This window comes from Vanacampus margaritifer, chromosome 5 (assembly GCF_051991255.1).
Source record: "Vanacampus margaritifer isolate UIUO_Vmar chromosome 5, RoL_Vmar_1.0, whole genome shotgun sequence".
NCBI lineage: Eukaryota > Metazoa > Chordata > Actinopteri > Syngnathiformes > Syngnathidae > Vanacampus > Vanacampus margaritifer.
Genome location: NC_135436.1, coordinates 4,349,228 through 4,370,497, shown reverse-complemented (window position 1 = coordinate 4,370,497; position 21,270 = coordinate 4,349,228). Strand labels below are relative to the sequence as shown.

Here is a 21,270-nt window from a genome sequence, read left to right as displayed (position 1 = left end):
CAAGTACTCAGCCTGTCATAACCTGCGCCAGGGGTCGGTCCTGCGGCCCACTCTCGTCATCATTTACATTCTCACACTTGGTGACATCTTCTGCAAATATAACATCCATTTTCACTGCTACGCAGATGACACCCAGCTCTACCTCGCTTCCAAATCCTCTTTAGTCCTTCCACCTGCCGCCCTCGCCCTCTGCCTCCGACACCTGGTTTTCTTAAATATTTCTCAAATTAAACAGCTCCAAAATTGAGATTCTACTTGTTGGCACCCCATCCACTCTCACCAAACTGAACAGTTTTAATATATCCATTAACAATACACCCATTCCTCCCTCCCCTCTGGTTAAGATTCTGGGTGCCATCCTTGACAGTACACCTTTCCTTTCACTCACATATCAATAACATTCCTCGTTGAGCTTATTTCCATCTATGCAACATCTCTCGCCCCCGCCCCTTTTACCCCTCACGCCACTGCCATTCTTGTTCACAGCTTAATAACATCCCCCTACTGTAATTCACTCCTGTAGGCCTCCCCAGTAAATCTCTTCTTAAACTTCAACTCCTCCAAAATTCTGCAGTACGTATCATTACACGCACCCCGACCTCCCACCACATCACCCCCATCCTTCAACAACTCCACTGGCTCCCCCTTAAACAAATAATTCACTACAAATTTATTTTCCTTGCCTATTAAGTTCTACATACCTTTCTTACATATCTGACCTTCTTCACATTGCTATTCCTGCCTGATCACTCCGCTCCTCATCCACCCTCCAATTCCATGTTACCCTTTGCCTCGCCACTATGGGATGCAAAGCCTTCAGCTACTCTGCTCCTAAGCTCTGGAACTCCCTCCCTCCTGACCAACGTGCCACCGACTCCCTCCCACTCTTCAAAACTAAACCTAAAACCTACTTGTTTAAGCTGTTTCATTCCACCCATCTGTAATGATACCTTTTACATTACATTTCCCACATCATTTTTCTATTTTTACCTTGTTTTATCGATTTTATTTGGTATTGTGCTTTTTAACATTTTGTACAGCGACCTTGAGAGTCCTGAAAGGTGCTTCAAATGAAATGTATTACTATTATTTTTATTATTATTATTATTATTATTATTATATTATTATTCAACCAGCCTTAGACGAAATGGTCGCAAAAAATGGAACTGAGTTGATGTGGAAGGTTCATCCAGCTGATTCATCACACAAAGAGAGCACTACAAGGCCTTGGAAAAGAGTCTGGGCTGACTTACAGTGAGTTCCAAACAACTCTTCAAATAGCAACCAGCCTCGCAAATGAGCGTCTGATTGATGACAGGGTGCAGAGCAGAGAGGGCTGCATTCAATATGTTTCACTAAATACGCACCTGCTCGATCGAGCATGTCCAAGCGAGGACATTAAAACATTCAACTATTCCAGCTACCCATACAAGAGGCTGAGAGCAATGCAAGCGGAAGTGAACAAATTCTGGAGTCTCTGGAGTCAACTTGCTGGCCTCAACCTGTTTGTAAGAAGCAAATGGCATACAACAGAGAGGAACGTCACTGTTGGAGACATCGTTTGGCTAAGTGACCAGAATGTCCCCTCTTTCTTTTCTTTTTTTTCCCCTGGAGAGCTCAGTATTGTTCATTCGGTAATTTTACAGATTTGACATGTCATCATCATTGCTCATCGTCCCCTCTTTTCAACACTACCCCTGTATTTCTTTTGTTCATGCATTTTAAGGGCATTAAACTTAATCAAAAGCTATATTTATAATATTAGTACATCATTGCATTATCAACAAGTTATGAAACAATCTGCTGAAAAACTAAAGTGTCTCGCTACCTGGTAAAGACACCATTACACTATGGTCCTTTTAAAAATTTAAATAGGAAGTGGGGAACTAATTAGGAGATTGAAATACGCTACTGACTTACTCCCTTCTCTATGGCAGTTGTTACAACCATCTTCACCTTTTCTCACACTTGTGTGGCTTAGCAATACTGTAGAAATTGGAAATGACAGGCCAAGCCCTGGGGCATCTGGTAGGCTGAAAAATGAATGAATCATAAATCCATGAAAATAGAGCCTTGACTGCATGTTCAGTCACACTCAACTATCTGTTTTTAAAACTGATTTTCGAGAAGAAGTGATTCCAATTTCAAGAAGTAACTGCAACTGCGTATTGAACATAGACCATATAATGTATGGTAAGTACCTGGTTGGCATGGCTCAATGGTAGCATGATCATCTCTCAACAAAGGTTGCGAGGTTTGATCCTCAATCTATACCCTGTGGAAGTGTCCTTGAGCAAGTTACGGCAGTTCCTTGCATAGCAACAACCTCCTAATGTATGAATGTGTGCATGAATGAGTGAATGTGAGCCTTTGTAAAGCACTTTGAGCACCATATGGTGTAGGCAAAAGCGCTATATATGTATACTTCCTTTACAGTAGACTATACTTTTTAAGCAAGTGTGAGACCTTTTTGGGGGAAATTTAATCGTTGGTCTGACAGACAACCAATCACAGGTCAGCTTCAGAAAACAAGTCGCTCCGAAATCAGTCATCTTTATTGTACTATTTCGATAAAGTACAATTTTGACTTGTAGGTGTTACCTTTGAAGAGCGTTTCGCATCTAAGGCACAATTCTTGTAATGTCCGGTCTCACAAGATCTCGCAGTTCTGTAGGGGGTGATGTTTATACAGATGCCCAGAGTTGTTAAGATTATTTTAAAAACATCTCGCTCCCCTCATCGGACGGGTTTGAGCATTTGGTGTTGTTTTTTTTTTAAGAATATTTTATTTGTGATTTTTCAGCAATTTGTACAAACACAGCAATCCAGGTAAGGTAAAAACATACAACCTTAACCCAACAAACAATACCCCCACAGCAAGAAAAAGAAAAGAAAGAAAGAAAAGAAAAAGTCAGCCTTTGATAATGATATGAGGCATGTCAGTCATTTGAAACAGTTATATGGTCTAAATACGAGTGCCGAACTTTCAAAAACATGGCATATTGTTTTATGAGACAATAAGTATTTTTTTTTACAGGGGCACACAGCTATCACCAGACCATCTATCAAGAAGAGGGGAGTCAGATTTCCATGTTATTGCAATGCATTTTTGGGATACACATAAAGCAATCTTAAAAAACTTAAGTTGTGTATTGTTCAAAGAATGACTAATTGAGTTGAAAGTCCCCAATAAACATATTTCAGGGTCCAGCGGAAGAGTAATTCGTACAATCCTGGTTAAAATGGAGCAAATATCATGCCAGAAGGGCCTCACCTTGACACAATTCCAAGTACAATGTACAAAGGAGCCAACGTCAATACCACATCTGAAACACTAGTCTGACAAAGTAGATTTAAAATAATGTAGTTTTTCTGGAGTGAGCTATAACTAGTGTAGGAAGTTATAATTTGTCAGTCTATATCGGGCATTAATGATAGTAGAAAGGCTGTTCTGTTACAAATCTGCCCGTAAATGTTCATCAATTGCAACACCGAGATCCGACTCTCATTTCAACCTAGAGTTATGTAAACCTGGCTTTGGACTGACTCCCAGTCATCAACAAGCGATACATTCTTAAAATAAACTTGAATTGGTTCCCTTCATAAAGAAATTCTTCAATCTTTTTCATAGCAGGTAAAATCATATCAGGACCCAAGCTAGTACTTAAGAATGATCATATTTGAAGATAACAGAAAAAAATCTGGGTGGACGAGCCATATCTACTCTTCAATTATTCAAATGACATGAATCCCCCCCCCCCCCCCCCCCCTCAATCTTCTAAATGCTTGATTCCCTTCTGGTACCACATACCCAAAATTGTATTGTCAAAAGTCATAGGAATGAGTTTGTTTTGTTTTAGTGGAGTTTTAGGTGACAGTCCCATTGTCAATCCAATACTTTTGTGAACCTCATACCAAATATTTATTAAATGTTTTAGTATTGGCTTGTCTGTTGTGATGTTTACAGATTTTACATTGTGTTTATAAACAAATTTGCAACAGAAACTTTCCTTTAGGGCAGGGATAGGCAAGTTTGGTCCTAGAGAGTCCTGCATGTTTTCGGTGTCTCCTGCCTCCAACCCGCAGGTGTTTCAAATCAGCTCATCAGCTCATAATTACGTTCTGCAGGAGCTTCTCAGCTGTGTTCGAGGAGGGAGAATTAAAAAACATGCAGAACTGCGGCTCTCTAGGACCGTACTTGCCTAACCCTGTTTTGGGAATATAATCTAATCTGTGCCTCTAAAGGGAGCCCACCGGCCTCGAAAAGGGATGATATTAACCTCATTTGTGCTGCTAGATAGTAGTGTCTGAAATTAGCAAGACGGAGACCCCCCAAACCAGGTCAGTCTTGCCAAGGATATCCGCGGTACCCTACAATGCCATATAAATTGTCTGACATGACTATTCAAAATCTTGAAAAAGGATTGTGGTAATGGAATGGGTATAGACTGAAATACCTACATAGCTCCTCCTCAATTTTCATGGGCAGCGGGACATAATTTTATTTATACACATTTTTTAGGTTACTGTCTACGATTATGCCAAGATATTTCATACCATAAGCAGGCCATCTGAATGGAGTAGTACCTTTAAATACAGAACAATCAAAATCCGTCAGTGGAAGGATTTCACTCATCTCCAAATTTACCTCATAACCTGAAATATTACCATACGTGTTCAGTACAGTTTGCAGTCTGGAAAGAGAGTTGCCAAGGTCTTTAAGATATAAAATGATGTCGTCGCTAGGAGATTCATTTTGTGAACCGTTTGGCTCACTTTAAATCCCTTTATGTTATGTCTTGCCTAATTGTTTCAGCCAAAGGTTCAATTGCCAAGACAAAGAGCGCATTGGACAAAGGGCATCCTTGTCGACTTGACCAGGTAAAAAAAATGCGGTAGAAATCTGTCCGTTAGTGCTTATTTTTACCTGTGGTTTGTGGTAAAGAGTCCCTACTAACCTAATAAATGACGGACCAAATCCAAATTTAGCCAGCACTTTAAATAGATATGGCCATTGTAATCCATTGAAGGCTTTTTCCGCATCTAAAGCCAAGGCTATGCTTGGTTCCCTGTCAGATTTAGCAGAATGGATAATGTTGAAGAAACGACACAGGTGAGGAGCGTTTTGGAATGAAGCCACTCTGGTCTGGATTTATTAAATGAGGCAAATATTGACGGAGTCTGTTAGCTAGAGCCTTAGATATCAATTTATAATCTGCATTTAATAAGGAAATTGACTGTTATGAAGAACATTTCAGTGGATCTTTATTTTTTTTTTAGAACCACAGTTATTATAAGTATCAAAAATTATTCAGGAAGTGCTTGAGTTTTAGAGGCAATAACTTCCATGAGAAGTGGAAGGAGTAAATATTTGAATTTTGTGGTACATTTTTCCTCCCCTGGTGACTTGTCCACCTGCAACGAACCCAAGGCTTCCTCTAGTTCTTTTAACGAAAAGAGTAAGTCAAGATCATACTGTTCCTCTTGGCTAAGTTTAGGCAGTTCAATAGCAGATAAAAAGGTGTCAATGGCATTCTGATTTTCTGGTGGTTCTGAGGTGTACAGATGTGCAAAAAAATTGTAAATGTGTCGTTGATTTCTGTCGGGTGAGTAGATATACAGCCGATTTCAGTTTCTATTGCGTTTATCATTCTAGAGCTTCTTTCCGAAGCTGCCAAGATAAGACTTTGTGTGCTTGTTCACCCAATTCATAGTATTTCTGCTTGCTCCTCAAGATGTCCTTGTCAACTTTATAAGTATCTCAATGTGTTGTATTGAGTTTTTTTAATCACTAGAATTTGGTGTGTGTGTTTTTACCTGGTTTGTTAGAACTCTTTTTCCAACTTCAAAATGTCTGCCTCTTGTTCTTCTATTTCAGCCATATGATTCTACTTAATACTGTTGGTATAATAAATGATCTGTCCCCTTAAAAAGCCCTTTAGTGCATCCCATAGTATGAAACTGTTAGGGGCTGAAGCACAATTTGTCTCACAGAACAACTCAATCGTGTCTCTTATAAATTTGCAAAAGTCTGGTCTCTGAAGAAAGGTAGTGTTGAAATGCCATCTATACCTGCTTGTAGATTTCTCTGGCATGTAAATTGATTGAGGAGAGTGATCTAAAACCGTTCTAGATAGGTACTCAGAATCTAGTGGAATCTATGAGTTAACTGTGTTGACAAAAAAAAGAGCAATACAACTAAAGGAATTATGGCGACCAGAGTAAAAGGAGTAGTCCCTCGTTTGAGGGTGCATATGTCTCCAAACATCAGTTAAATTCAAGTCCTTCATAAATTGTATACTAGTGTTGGTTGCTTTAGATTAAGAAACTGACATGATTGATTTATCTAGGAGAGGATCCAGGCAAAAATTAGTCACCCCCCACTTGAATGTTCCACTTGACATCTTGAGAAATATGTCCTGAATAAGCATATCATCATCATAATTTGGATGGTTGTTCGTCTCTGTGTGCCCTGTGATTGGCTAGCAACCAGTTCAGGGTGTACCCCGCCTACTGCCCGAAGCCAGCTGGGATAGGCTCCAGTGCCCCCCGCGACCCTTGTGAGGACTAAGCGGTTAAGAAAATGGATGGATGGATCATCATAATTTGGCGCATAAAAATTTAGGAGGGTCCAAGTTTCCGAATATATTTGACAGTTTAGTAAAACATATCTTCCCAATGTGTCAATTATAGTTTTGCCAATTGTAATGGTGGTGCCACTCCCTTAGTCTTGGAGGTAAAAGATGCCGATATGACATGACCTACCCAATCCCTCCTCAACTTCCTATGTTACAGTGCCGTTAAGTGAATAAAGGCAATATCTGTTTGTAGCTTCTTCAAATAAATTAAAACGCTCTTCCACTTGATGGGTCCATTTAGCCCATTGATGTTAAAACTGACAAATTTGACCACTCCATCAAAATGAAATAATTTCGCACAGATATTGACCATAGCAAGTGTCTTTCTCAACCAAGTGATATCAAAAAGAGCTTACCTAAAAAAAAACATAAAAAAAAAAACTTTAACCCACCCCGCCTTATGCCAACCAAAACATGGCACATGACAACCCATAAACATTCTGAAGGAGCTACTAAGCGAATAATTAATCACCTCTAGTTACCTCTCTGTGATAATCTACCAACAATATGTCACTGCGATAATAGATTAACAAAACAAAACAAAATATGAATGTTTTTTTCCCCCTCATGTTTTTTCTTTTTTCCCCAGTCTCTCCCTCTTACTATTTAAAATTCAAACCAAACGAACTCATGTACTCAGGTACATTTCTATTCTCAAACGATGGACCCTGTCTGCTTTTACCTGCCTCTGCCCATTTTTTTAAAAGCATATCTGGCCTCTGTGTGCAACTCTTCAACATAATCCTTCCAACCTTGCTTCACATTTGAAACTTTGGCCCCATGTTTGTAAAGAGGCCTGCTTGCAGTAACAAAAGACGCCACAATGGTTTCATACAGGGAACTTAATTCCTGACAGTGCTGTACATTACTACAATTTATATCCCGACATGCTAGAGCATCTCTCAGGGCCTTAATGTTTCCCAGCAAGGCATCAGAATAATTAATGTAATTATTAAGATCTTTCTCGGACAATTTGGACCAGTCTATTTTCCCCACACCAATGCCATTATCCACAGGCATCAACACTAGTAAGTTGCCTGTATTCAACACCAAGTGGAAGGGTATATGGTCTGTAACAGCCAAATCATAATAAATTTTCATCATATCTATGCAATCGTGGGCATCTTCTGTACAAAGGCAGTGGTCCAGCCAGGAAGTTGAATGCCAGGCCTCACTGATATAAATATAACTATCTTTTGGAAATAGTACTCTGCTAGACAAAATCAATACATTGAACTGAATTAGATGATTACCAAATAAAGAGTTGATATCAGATACATCAGAATTCATATCACCAACAACACATATGTAGAGGAACAGTAGTAGAGGAACTGTCATGAATAATAGACATAATAAAAGCAAGCCTATTGAGGTACTCATCCTCATTTTGAATGCACTCATATGGTGTATAGACATTCAAAAAGATTTGTTTTTATCATCATAATTGAACTGAATTATACGAATAGCCCAATCAATGCCTAATCTTATAACGTTAACCAACTGGTCATACTTTTTGTTCCACATAATTGCCACTCCCCCTGGAATTCTGCCCCTGATGATTTTAGTACTTAAATCAGTCGTTGATTCACCTGCCCCATAAAAGTCCCTGTGAAAAGTATTTAGCCTTTCAATGTCCTGTTTGGCCAGGAATGTCTCTTGGACGCATAGAATGTCACATTTGTCCATTAATTTGTCCACCATGACACAACGTGATTTATCGGCTTCACTGTGGCTCACGCGCAACCCTCGCGCATTGTAGGACACAACACGAATGTTCATCAGGAAATTCGTATCGCGCAGGTATCTCACGGCAGCTCACTTCGGTCCCCCACCATGTGGTTCCATACTCTTTCCTAGGACCCTCGCCGCCTCTGTCGGGTCCGCGAAGATCCTCGGCGTCCCACCATCTCGGGAGTAAACGTAGAGCCTACTCTAATGATTTTTGTCGAGCAATGCAAAGAATTAACTTCTCCTGGAAGTGATGAATATGTGCCAAGATGGTACGGGGCTTTGGGTCGTTTCGGTTGGAGGGAGCGAAGTGCCCGATAAATTTTCACTGGATGCGCAAGGTGTTCCTCGCTAAGCAGATAAGGGATCAACCTTGATATTAATTTGGTGGGACTGCCTTCCTCTTCTCCCTCTTGTATTCCCACGATCTTTATATTATGCCTCCTGGAACGGGCTTCCAGGTCGAGCACTTTGTCACGAAGTCGGGCGTTGCTCTCCGCTAGCTCTGCACATTTAGACTTGAGCGCTAGCATGTGCGTATCCAACTCGTTAGCCGCTAGCTCTTGGCTAGCCATTCGGGCTTGTAGGTCAGCCTGTGAAGCTGCAAGTGATTGAAACTTCGTTTCAAACGTGTCAAAGCATTCGTTTATGCAGCGCAGGACTGACTCGGACATCTCCTTGCACAATGTCTCACATCTCGAAGGTTTTATCTGGGAGCACGCCCGATGTAGCCAGGGAGTCATCACGAGGCTTGCCTCAATCAATGTTGCTAGCCTTAGCTTCAGTTGCTTGGCAATCTGTTGTTTTAGTTTTATTCAGAACGCTGGACTTCGGCATGATGAGTTTTCAGTCAGTTGTACGCTTCCAAATATGCCATGGCACACACTTGCGACTTGAGGTCGGTAAAACGCAGTGTAAAGATGATTTTCAGAGTCACAGAGAGGAGCACTAACCCAACACGTCTACATCAGTCGCATGCGCTGTCGCCCCCATTTGGTGTTGGTGTTGTGTGTGTGTGCACGTATAACTCGTATTATTGTGCAGACGGATATAACAGATTTCAACAATGACGTGTGCCGTATGTCGCTCGATTGCTCGGGAAGAACGGCCGTTTCTCCTGAAACAATATGGAACATGCATGGAACGGCGGCCTTGGCTTTATAGTTAAATCTCTTTTTACTTAAAAAGACTTGTTATCCCTCGGGAGACAGTTCCGACACGAAAGCGAGTGGCCCCTACTTCCATTCCTCCCTGACCAGGCGGGGGTCACATGACTACAGGGAATGCGCAAAAAGTGTTTCCAATACACTTTTGTGAAATACTTCTATTTCGACACGTCTCAAAAACTACTTCATGAGACCGTAAAAACTTTTTTTTTTTCAGTGCTTTCGAAAATCGTGTTTCCATTACCAGCTTGCTTTCGCACAACTTGCCTTTTGCGCCAAACTGAGGGTAATGGAAACGCACCTAGTATGACTTAATAAACTTAATGGTTGATGCAAACAGTAAATTATTTTGAGAGGCTCCCCTTACTTACTACAGAGATCCTGGCGCAAATCATGCACTTCTACTTTTTGTGTCTTCAAAGCGGTTTCCCATTTCTTCACACAGTTCTTTGCATGTGAATTGAACTCTGCAAGGTTCTGGCTACAAAGGTTGGGCAGTAGAGGGCAGATGAGACAGTAGTCCATGCTGTGGTCTGCTTCTCCACATTCACAGATGGTTGATCTAGTCTTGTAGCCCCATTTATTTAGAGCAACCCTGGATCGTTATTGTTCGCAGGCGATTCAGGGTTTTCCATTAAGTCCATGATGCGTCTGAGCCAGGAGAGTACTTCAGCTGTGGTATCTGCATGTTCACTGGTTTGAGTTATTTTTGGAGCTTTTGCAACTGTCATTGTGTCAGGGGTTGACGTCCGTGAAGGTTGTGGCGTTCATCTGTTGAGGCGTTTGTCTTCTCAACTTGCCTCGTAACTTCTCGTCTGATGTTGGGAGGGGCAATACCAGCAAGGATATGCAAGTTGTTTGTATTAGTGGGTTTCAGGCATCCAGTGATCAGGCGGTAGGTGTTGTTTAGGGATGGATCTGATGTCTTAGCGTGGGCTGATCTCTCCCAAGCAGGACAGGCGTATTCTGCTGATGAATAGCACAGGGCTACGGCAGTTGTTGCTGGATGCTGTGGCTCCCAATTTAGAATTTATCAGTTTCCGTAGGGATCAAGGTAGAAGCATTCACGTCGCGATCCCTTTCAAGTGATACCCAGGTGCCTCTTGCGAATTCTACCTAACACAAGCTAAGCTGAGCCAGAGAGAAGATTGTCCAGAAGCTCTACAAATCATGTACTGTTAATGAATAGTGTATTCAATGAAAATTACATTGAAGTTGTCAGTAAGAGTGGCAACATAAGATGGCTGCCCTCTGGCTTCACTCGCAAGGCGCCATTGATGGTCTATTCATATGTAAGCAGTGCAACAGCTGCGTATACATGTAGTTTGTGAGATGTCACCCAAGACGGTGGCCGTAAAAAATTGTTTTCCAAAGAATGCCCTGCAGTTTGCAAGTGACCTATTGCCTGCTATAAACGCAAACGTGAATTTGGAAGTAAATAGGAAGGTATTTAACAGTGAAATTCTATTTGAATGGATTAATCGTATAAATCGCTTTGACAACTGCGTGATTTACGTACACAACATGGCAAAAGGTGGGACGCCGGGACGGGACGTGTAATATTGGGACAAAGCAATGGGGTTGGTAAACCCCCCTTGGATGCCGGACCCAAGACTCAAAAACAGGACTGTCCCAGCCAAAACGAGACGACTGATCACCCTAATTTAAAATAAACTAACAATGCTTCAGAAAGATAATGTGCCTCATAACCTGGCGCGCCTTATGTATGAAAGTGTTTTAAAATCGACCCGTTCATTGATGTTGCACCAAATAATACGGTGCACTGAATGTTCAGAAATATACTGTAATATATTAAATATGTATGATACACTGTCTTTTTTTCACCATAATAAAGTTTCTCATGATTACATTACATTAAATCAGAGGTGCCCAAGTCCGGTCCTCGATACCTATCCAGCATGTTTTCCATGTCTCACTCCTCCAATGCAGCTGAATCTGCTTTGCAGAAGCCCGGTAATGATCTTGATCATGAGGACTGGACTTGGGAATGCCTGCATTAAATCTTATTTTAAATCTATCTATTTTTGGTAAAAGACCGTATAACCCATTCAGAAACAGGACTACACATTTACACATACACATGCAAAAGGAGTAGGAAGAAGCATACACTTATCAGGTCCTACCCCTTTTAACATTCGTTACACAATAAATAGAGTAGGTATGTATAGTAAACAAACAAAAAACTGCTAGTATACAGCTAATATATCTTGATTATTAATAACAATAGTTATTATAGTAATTATTAATAGTGAACACATTGAACAGTGTGGCTTGTGCATATATTGCCATACTTTTACATATACATTTATATTGTTTCCTTATCAATAGCAACAATACTACTAATAAAACTCTTCAGTGTTGTTCTTGAATAATTTGTCTTTTGGTTATGAATCCCCCTCAAACCATAACCTCCCTGTCTCTCTGAAAACATATTTTTAATATTGCCCGGCAGTAAATGATGTCTAGCTTTATACACCAATTGTACAGTATTAAGTTCCACAAGATCAAAGAATTTACAGTTTTAGATTGTAGAAACAGTGTATTGATGTGGTGGCGATATCCTACATTATGGACCGCTCTTACAGCTCTTTTTTTGCAACAAAAACAGAGGTTGTAATGATGTCTTGTAAGTGTTTCCCCAAACTTCTAAGCAATAATTTAAATATGGTAATACTAGAGAGCAGTACAGAATGTGTAATTATTTCTGGTTGAGAAAATGTTATACTTTTGTCAGAATGCAGATACTTTTAGAGAGTTTGGATCCAATATATTAAATGTGTAGTTTCCAGCAGATTGTATTATCAACAATTACCCCCAGGAATTTAATCAAATTTACTCTTTCTATATCTACACCTTCAATTTGCAATATTGCGCAGTTCCCTATTTTAACATTACCAAACAACTAATTTTGTTTTGTTTAAATTTATTGATAACTTGTTTTTAATCAAGCCTTGTTTTTACTTTCTTAAATTCTGAGGTAATTGTATCCAAAATAAGATGCATTTTCTCACCAGAAACTAAAATAGTTGTGTCATCTGCAAATAACACAAACTTCAATAAATGAGACACAATGCACACATCATTAATATACAATATAAACAGTTTTGGCCCCAATACTGATCCATGGATGACACCACATATCATGTAGAAACATTTTGATTTAAATTCACCCAAATGTGACTTCCGGTTTGGAGAACGGTGAAATGGCAGTCTAGAAAATGCGCTCCCGACTCGCCCACAATGACTCGAATAACTGGTTAGAAACGATTTAAGGGAGTGCTGGTGAGATTGGGCAGCGAGAATGTATAAAGCGAAGAATAAAAAAAAGCATTGCGGATGGAGTTGTCCGAGGAAACGGACTATTAGCCCTACCTCCTCTATTAGCACCATGGCGGAGTTTGACGACGCAAGTGCACAAGAAGAGAATAGTGAAAGAGTGGAACTTGGCCTCATTCTGAAGGAATTGAGAGGCATCAGTAAAGACAACAACCAGCAACTGAATGGAATCCGAGAAGAAATTACGAAGACAAACGCAAGAATTGAAGAGGCGGAAAAGCAAGTGGAAACTACTGAGACGTGACTGCAAAGGGCAGAGGAAGCCGGAAAAGCAAGTGGAAACTACTGAGACGTGGCTGCAAAGGGCAGAGAAAGCCGCAAATGAACTTTTACAACTGCAAATACACCTCGATGCCAAGCTGACAGACCTTGAAAACCACTCCAGACAGGAGAACATCCGTATACATGGGGTGAAGGAGGGCGATGAGGAGAACTCCTCATCGATGGTGATCTACTGTACGTGGAGCGGGTCCTACGTAAAGTATTGGAGCTACCGGGAACATTCTAACTTTGAATAGAAAGAGCCCACCGCGCATTGATGCCAAAGCCACCAGGGGCTGCCTCACCAAGGTCCATTGTAGCTAAAATATCGAGCTAAAGAATGAAAGAAGAGCTGCTAAAGATGGCTTGGCAAAAACGAGGATTCCACTGGACGGGAAAAGAATAAATTTGGATCATGACTATGCGCCTGACGTGTTGAAACGGGTGCAGGGAATATGTTGAAGCGAAGAAAGTGCTTAAGGAAAGCAAAATCAGGTTCCAAACTCCATTCCCGGCCAAACTGAGAGTCTATGCAGATGGGACGGTGTTGTGTAATTCAGCAGGGGAGGCCATGGAGGACATGGCTAAGAGAGGGATGCAGGTGCAAGTCATCAAACACCTGGATTCGGTTCTGGAGAGGATACAGTACTTCACCTGACACACTAGCAGGAGAGCAAGCAACTGCCAAAGAGAGAGAAGGATGGAATACTAGGAAGGAGCTTCAGGCTTTCAGAAGACAGGACAAGGAGAGACATTAAAGAAGGTAACAGGGACAATGGACAAATATTTATGTTGGAGAAAGCTAACCCGAACAGTTGTCTTTTAATTATTATTATTTGAAGGAGGACTTATTATATTCCGCATTTGAGTGTCATTGTAAAGGCAAAAATATAAAGAGAAATGGAAAAGTCGGGTGTTTCTTTTGTTGTTGTTTATTTGTTTTCTAGTGCCATTATTTGGAAAGATGGATAATATCTGGTGTGGAGTTACACTGATATGTAAAGGCCCTCACCCACCAAAGAATGGAGGAGGTTACACCTTTAAGCCCCACAACCATCAGGACTTTACAAGGGTCAATATACTGACCCCACAGGAGGAAGTTTTGCTGTTCATAGAGTTTTGTTACGTTTGTTATGTTGTTACTCCGTTAGGAGCAATGGTTGCTACAGTTCAGTGCAGCCCGTGGGGTGTTGCCAATGTTTTGATTTGTTATATTCATTTTGGAATTAAGTATGCAGGTGACTAAAATAGCAACATACAATTTAAACGGTCGTATTAATCCTATAAAGAGAACCAATATATTGACTAAATTGAAGCGAGACAAAATTGAGTTGGCTTTTTTGCAGGAAACACATTTAACAGAAACAGAGCATGAAAAACTAAAACAATTGGGTTTCAAAGACCAATACTCATCATATAAGAGGCAGGACACAGACGTGGGGTTTCAATATTGATATCAAGCAAAATTTGCTTTATACCATTGTTTATAAAGAAAGATACTGAGGGCAGGTATATTTTGGTAAGGGGGAAGTTGGGTAACTCATTGATTACATTATTGAATGTTTATGCTCCCCCAAATTCTGAATGGACCTTTTATAAACAGGTGTTTGACTTGATCATATCGGTGACACAGGGGATTTTGGGGAGTATCTAAATATAAGATTGAATCCAAAAATAGATGCTTCTAAGGATGATATATCCCAACCTAGGCCGATAAACAAAAACTTCAATTTGATAATGAAAGATATTGGAATAATAGATATTTGGATGGAAATTAATCCTTCAACGAAATATTATACTTACTATTCTAATGCACACAGGGCTTATTCAAGGGTTGATTACTTTTTAACTTTTGGCAAAGATTTAAATAGAGTGGATTGTGACATTGGTGTCATGGACCTGTTGACCACAGTCCAATCTATCTAAAATTAAATCTCGAACAAGGCCGAAGAGAAACCTTGTGGAGACTAAACATTAATATACTGAAACAAATGAAGGAACACATTAAGAAGGTTATATTTGGAGCACAATGATAATGGTGAGATTTCTCCTCTGATATTGTCGGGCACATGTAAGGCAGTATTCAGAGGCAAATTATTATTAAATTAAGGATATGGTGCTTACTTAAAGAAGAGGGGTCAAGAGGAGTTAGATGGGTTACAAAATGAGCTTTAGTATATTAGAACAAAAACAAAGATAAAAATGATCCAATGGTTGGAGAAAAGATCAGGGTGAAAAAGAATATAATAAATGAGATCTATCAAAAAGACATACAAAGGAAAATTATTTTCACAAAGCAAAGATACTATGAGGGGGTTGGAAAAGCTAATAAATTACTGGCATATAGACTTAAAAAAACTCAAGAGAGGAGCACAATACACACAATAAAAAATCCAGTCTCAAAAGTTATGCATTATAAATTAATTGAAAAACAAAATTGCTTTAAACAATATTAAAAAAAAATTATATACCCAACCTCGGGTTTTAGGGGAGGGATTGAATGATTTATGGAAGGAAATTCACTTGCCAAATTGACTAACGAGCAGAAAAATAGTCTTATAGCCATAATTTCAGAGAAAGAAATTAGTTTGGCTCTAGCAAACATTCAGCCTAAAAAGGCAGCATGACCAGATGGTTTCCCCGGTTTATGGTATAGAAGTATGGCAACGTCAGTGATTCCTATGCTACAGTCAACATTCAATTTGATATTGTAGGAAAATGATGTCCCCCCCCTCCTGGAGGGAAGCAATGATATCGCTGATCCCAAAGGAGGGAAAGGATAGCGATGAATGTAGTAATTATAGAACAGTGAGTGTCCAGAATCAAGATACAAAATATTTACCCATATATATTAGACAAAAGATTGGACAAAATACTACCAGGAATTTTGTACCTAGACCAGACAGGTTTTATATGAGTAAGACAGACTCAAGACAATATTAGAAGGACTTTACATATAATAAGCCATATAAAGGAGGTAAATTTGGAGGCAGCGTCGCTGAAAAAGCATTCGATTGCGTAAATTGGTCCTTTTTATTTGGAGTATTGGAGAAATTTGGATTCCAAGATACCTTTATTAGGACATTACAAAATCTTTATTCGTATCCTCGGGCACAAATAAAAGTTAATGGTGGACTTTCACAGCCTTTTGTTCTAGAACAGGGAACAAGGCAGGGGTGTCCACTGTAACGAATATTGCCCGTCACCCTCAATTTTTTTCTTCTCTTCCTTCCCTCAACATTTCACTCTTGGAAACATGCGCTTAGTCAACCTAGGGTGGGGTGAGATGCCTCCGCTCTCCCCCTTTTTACTTAAAGCAGAGACAGTCCAAAAGAGATTACACTCTTTTGAAGTCAACCACAGGCCATGTCACCAGGATGTGAATGTTGGCCAGGACCACGAGTTTATGGCACCAAAGGGTTTTATCGGAAAGCTTCATCTTCACCCCTGCTGACATCGCAGACTGGCAGTCTGCAAACTCTTCAATCATAAAACAAGGGCCAAAAGGTCCGTTGGAATCCTGGTCAGTACATTCCAGCCTTTCATTCCATTCCAGTTCTCATATGAAACACCTATAATCCACAAAGCAATCTTACACATTTCACATAAGAAATTCATCACATACAAGTGAACTTACGCACAACTGAATGTTTCACATCATGTATGTCTATGAAAAAAGGAAGTTTGTATTTCAACAGGAATGATGATTGTCAACCCAGAGATTATTTAGTTACTCCAGAAAGAACGAAATTATCTCATGACGCGTTATTAGTTGATATGTGTAACGATAACATGTTTTGCTTGGAAGAACTTGACTTGCCAGCCTGACCAAATCTAATTCTTAATTATTGATTCTTTAAATAATTTGGAGTTTAAAAGTCTCTGACTTCGGTTGAGCCAAAAGAGGGGACGGCGCTAGCACCCCATTGATGGACACGCCCCACAACTTTAAATCAGCCGGCGCGACCTTTATTCAGCGCTCTCGTTTCCGGCCCGCTGTTCCTGCTTCATTCACCTTTTTCACCCCGTCAGGCCCAGAACTGACAAAAGGACTCCCCGGTGCCGTGCCACATTTTTCAACCACGTGGCATCTCTGTTCCCTGAACGACCAAGTGTCTTGGAATTGGCGATCACACCGAACCGCCACCGTGCTCCAAACCCCGGCGCGCACCCTCCTGCCAGACAGACTTTTTGCTTTTCATTTTTCTTTTTCTCTTTTTCTGTGTTTCGTACCACAGAGGTGGGACGAAGTCGCTGACGAATTTTTCCGTGACCCCGTGTGTCACCCAGCAACCACAGTTTGGACTCTGGCAGCGCGCAATCACCGTGCGTCAACCAGTACCTGCTCCATCCTCCGAGCATCCCGTTGCGGCGTGAGCTGGTTCAACGGCTGGTCTCCCACGGGACGCAGGCACGCAGCGGCTCTCGGCTTAAGCAGCGGGATTTAGGCAGCTGAGAGGTGCGCCGAGAGTACAACTCCGGCTGAAGCCCCCGCACTCGCCTGAAAGCGCCATCCACCTTGAGCCCAAGCTGCGTTGCACCTCATCCAATTGTGGAATGTTTTTATTTTTATTTTTTTCGCCTTGCCTATTTGGCAGCAATTTTTTCTTCAATCGACCTTCCCTCCGCTAGCTCGATTCAACTCACTCCAGTAAATTGCACGTCTTATAGCCAATTTGACATATTGCTGGTGCAACTTCTATTTCAAATATCTCATAGATTTGGCAAGTCAGACCTTTCCTTTCTACCTCGTTAAATTTTTCCTTTCTAATTTTTATTAGCTTCAGTCTTACCTGTTTTCTTTTCACCGTATGATAGTTAGGCAGGCAGTGTTTTGATTCTGTATGTGTAACCGTAGTGAATAAATGTTTTTTTCTAAATCTAGTTCACTCTCAATCGTGCTTGTGTCCGAGTGGATTAGTAATTATCTTATTAATACAAAGAACCACGAACATTGAATGTGGCGACTTCAGATTATGAATAAATAAATGAGGATTTTGATTTTATTCGTTGTGTTTCTCCAAAACTGAAAGTAAACAGAAAATGGTGCCCCTATAGGCGATTGAGGGAATTATGACTTCCTCAATCGCCGATCAAATTACTAATTTGTCCAAAAGACAACATCAATTATCGCTACACCACTAAGCTCTCTCTTGTTTGATATATGCATAAGTCGTTGAGCCAATGGATCAAAAGTAATAAAGATATTAAGGGAATAGTAGCTCGACGAAGGGAAAACAAATTATCATTGTTTGCAGATGACGTATTCGTGTACATATCGGATCAAATCCTAAAAAGTATGAGCTCCATCAGGCTATAAATTGAATGTCTCCAAGACACAGTTTCTGAGCTATAATTACACACCCTCAGCTACTTTGAAAGAGAAGCTCAAATTGAAGTGGGATGCAGAATCAATTACTTATTTAGGAATAAACATCCCTAAAGACCTGACAAAATTATTTTTGCATAATTATCATTCCTTAAAGGAGAAGATAAAGGAAGATATGAGGAGATGGAATCTTATCCTAGGCTTCAATTCATGGGTTCAATCTATAAAAATGGTAATTTTACAAAAGGTTTTTGTAGAAGTTTCAGTCCCTTCCCCTGAAGGTGCCAGACCAGGAATTTCATGATTTGGATAAACAAATTTCGAGATTCATATGACAGGGCCGGAAGCCAAGGATCAGGTTTCAGACTTTGCAACTGGCGAAAGTGAAGGGCGGAGTGTGACTTCTAAACTTGAAAGACTATTACCTGGCTGCTCAAATAAGACCATTAATTTGTTGGTGTAACCCAGGGGGGTGGGCACACTCGGTCCTCGAGGGCTGGAGTCCTGTAGGTTTTGGATGTTTCCGTTTTCCAACACAGCTGATATATGATCAGCTCATCAGCAGGCTCTGCATAAGCTTGGTAATGATTCTGTTGATTGGAATCAGCTGCGTTGCAGCAGGGAAGCCTCCAAAACTTGCAGCACGCCGGCTCTTGTGGACCGAGTTTGCCCACCACTAGTGTATCCAGACTATTGTTTTAAGTGGAAGAAGTTGGAAAGCTCAATAACAGAGGTATTTCCAATTCAAGCTGCAGTTGGTGATATAGATTTGGCAAATACTTTGATTGAATTGGGTAACTCATGGATCTCTTTTTTAATGAAACTTTGGAGCAAGGTGGTAACTAGGGAGCACCTGAGGGAGGCTGTCAGGAATTTGTTCCTGCGACACATGTGAGGTTTAAGAGATGGGCCTTGCGGGGTTTGACAGCATATTGCACCTTTAAAGGAGCCATGAATCATTTTCAGAATCTTCAGAGACAGTTTAATTTGAGCAGTCAGGATTTTTATGGTTTCCTTCAAATACGCCACTATATTAATCAACTGATGAAAGAAGAGACACAAAGTCGATGGGAAAACACAATGTTAAAGATGTTTGTGAACTCTTACCAAGGGGGAGAACCAAAAACATTATTTCAAAGGTTTATAATAGTCTACAACAAAAGGGGGACACAATGAATCTCAAACAAAGATGGGAACAGGAAGGACACATATCTTTGATAAGAGAAGAATGGGAGAGTTGGTGTCGGATAGAAACAATAGAAAACATCAAGCTCAAACATGTGGAGAGAGTTCTGTTGGAAAACTCTGGTAATGTTTTTTTTATAACACCTTGTTGGAAAACGATCCTTATGTTTTCCGCGTGTTTGTAATGTTGTTTTCAGAATCAGACTTGAGATCGATGAATCAGGTTCCTTCGGAGGATTTATTTCAGAAATTTCTGAGACACAGCCAAGATACACTCAATCAGTGTGATTTCCCTCAGTGTGTCCCGCTCCTCCCACTTGCACCCACAAGGTGGTAACTAGGGAGCACCTGAGGGAGGCTGTCAGGAATTTGTTCCTGCGACACATGATGTGAGGTTTAAGAGATGGGCCTTGCGGGGTTTGACAGCATATTGCACCTTCAAAGGAGCCATGAATCATTTTCAGAATCTTCAGAGACAGTTTAATTTGAGCAGTCAGGATTTTTATGGTTTCCTTCAAATACGCCACTATATTAATCAACTGATGAGAGAAGAGACACGTAAGTATAAGTAAATTCATAAACAGTAAAAATATAAATTGAAAATCTTAAATGTCTTCAGTCCCTCAATGAACAAATATATTTGTTCAAAATAAGACATTAAACCCCTTAGAAATAGTCTAGAGAAAAATTCCAGCCGGATCTTCATCTGATGTCACCACCGCGGTCATAGCTTTAGAAGTTACAGATTCTACCATCATGTAAGACGACTTGTTTTGTACATCTTGCTTTTCAATGGCTGTGGCAATAAGCCGCGTGCACAACGATCTCAAACAAGGGATACAGCAACAACCGCAAATTGTCAAAAAAGCTGCAAATACGAATACGGAAATTAAAATTGATGAAACCAAATTTTTAGATCTTCCAAAAGCATCCATCCAGTTATCCCAAATTGACGTATCGATACCGGACTGCTCTTTCATTTTTTTATTAAGTGTTCGGAGTCCCTCAATGGCATTGGTTAAACTTCCATCCGGTGCAGTATTATTAGGAATTAAAGTACAACATTGTTCTCCGAACATTGAACAAACACCACTCCCTTCTGCAAGTAACATATCAAGGGCTATACGATTCTGATTTAGTCATTTTAGGTTGTTCTGTCTTACTCATTGTTTTATCAATGCAAATTAAAATTGGAAAATAGGGATCAGTGCCAGAGAACCATGCCCACAGCATTAGGCCATAACAAAAGGTGTTATTTATGGTTACATTAGGTGGCCGGATATTACCTTCAGGAAGAACAAAATTTAATTTGAATTAATTACCCATTCTTCTCAATCTTACTCTCTTGCTAAAGTAAACTGCCTCTCCACTGGAACCTGACGGCCAGTATCGGCCACTTTGGGTGGTAATGAAGGTGCTCCAGTCTAGTCGTAAAACACTACCTGTCAAATACCACCAGTACTTGAGCCAAAGGCCCCCCTTCGTCGGCCCCCCACTACTAAATCCCTTCAAAGATTTAATGGGGAGTTTGACAGATGTGTTTGTGTTAGGAGCAACGGTCAGGACAATTGAGTTATTATACGCCCAGGTCATTATCCATGGGATT

At 40.4% G+C, this 21,270-nt stretch overlaps 1 protein-coding gene across 10 annotated transcripts in view; it reads left to right on the top strand.

Annotated features, from left to right (window-relative positions):
* The window catches only part of bcas3 (BCAS3 microtubule associated cell migration factor), a 403,272-nt gene that overhangs the window by 192,684 nt on the left and 189,318 nt on the right, over nt 1–21,270 (top strand). For 4 of the 10 annotated variants that reach the window (XM_077565846.1, XM_077565847.1, XM_077565849.1 and 1 more), the window contains one exon: nt 17,183–18,034. The exons of 4 other annotated variants lie outside the window; for them this stretch is intronic. In XM_077565846.1, the coding sequence (XP_077421972.1) occupies nt 17,183–17,598 (416 nt within the window). In that variant the 3' untranslated portion in view covers nt 17,599–18,034. Of the gene's footprint in view, nt 1–3,037; nt 3,737–17,182; nt 18,035–21,270 lie in introns of those variants that run through there. 2 more of the 10 variants (XM_077565856.1, XM_077565851.1) reach the window with 2 other exon arrangements.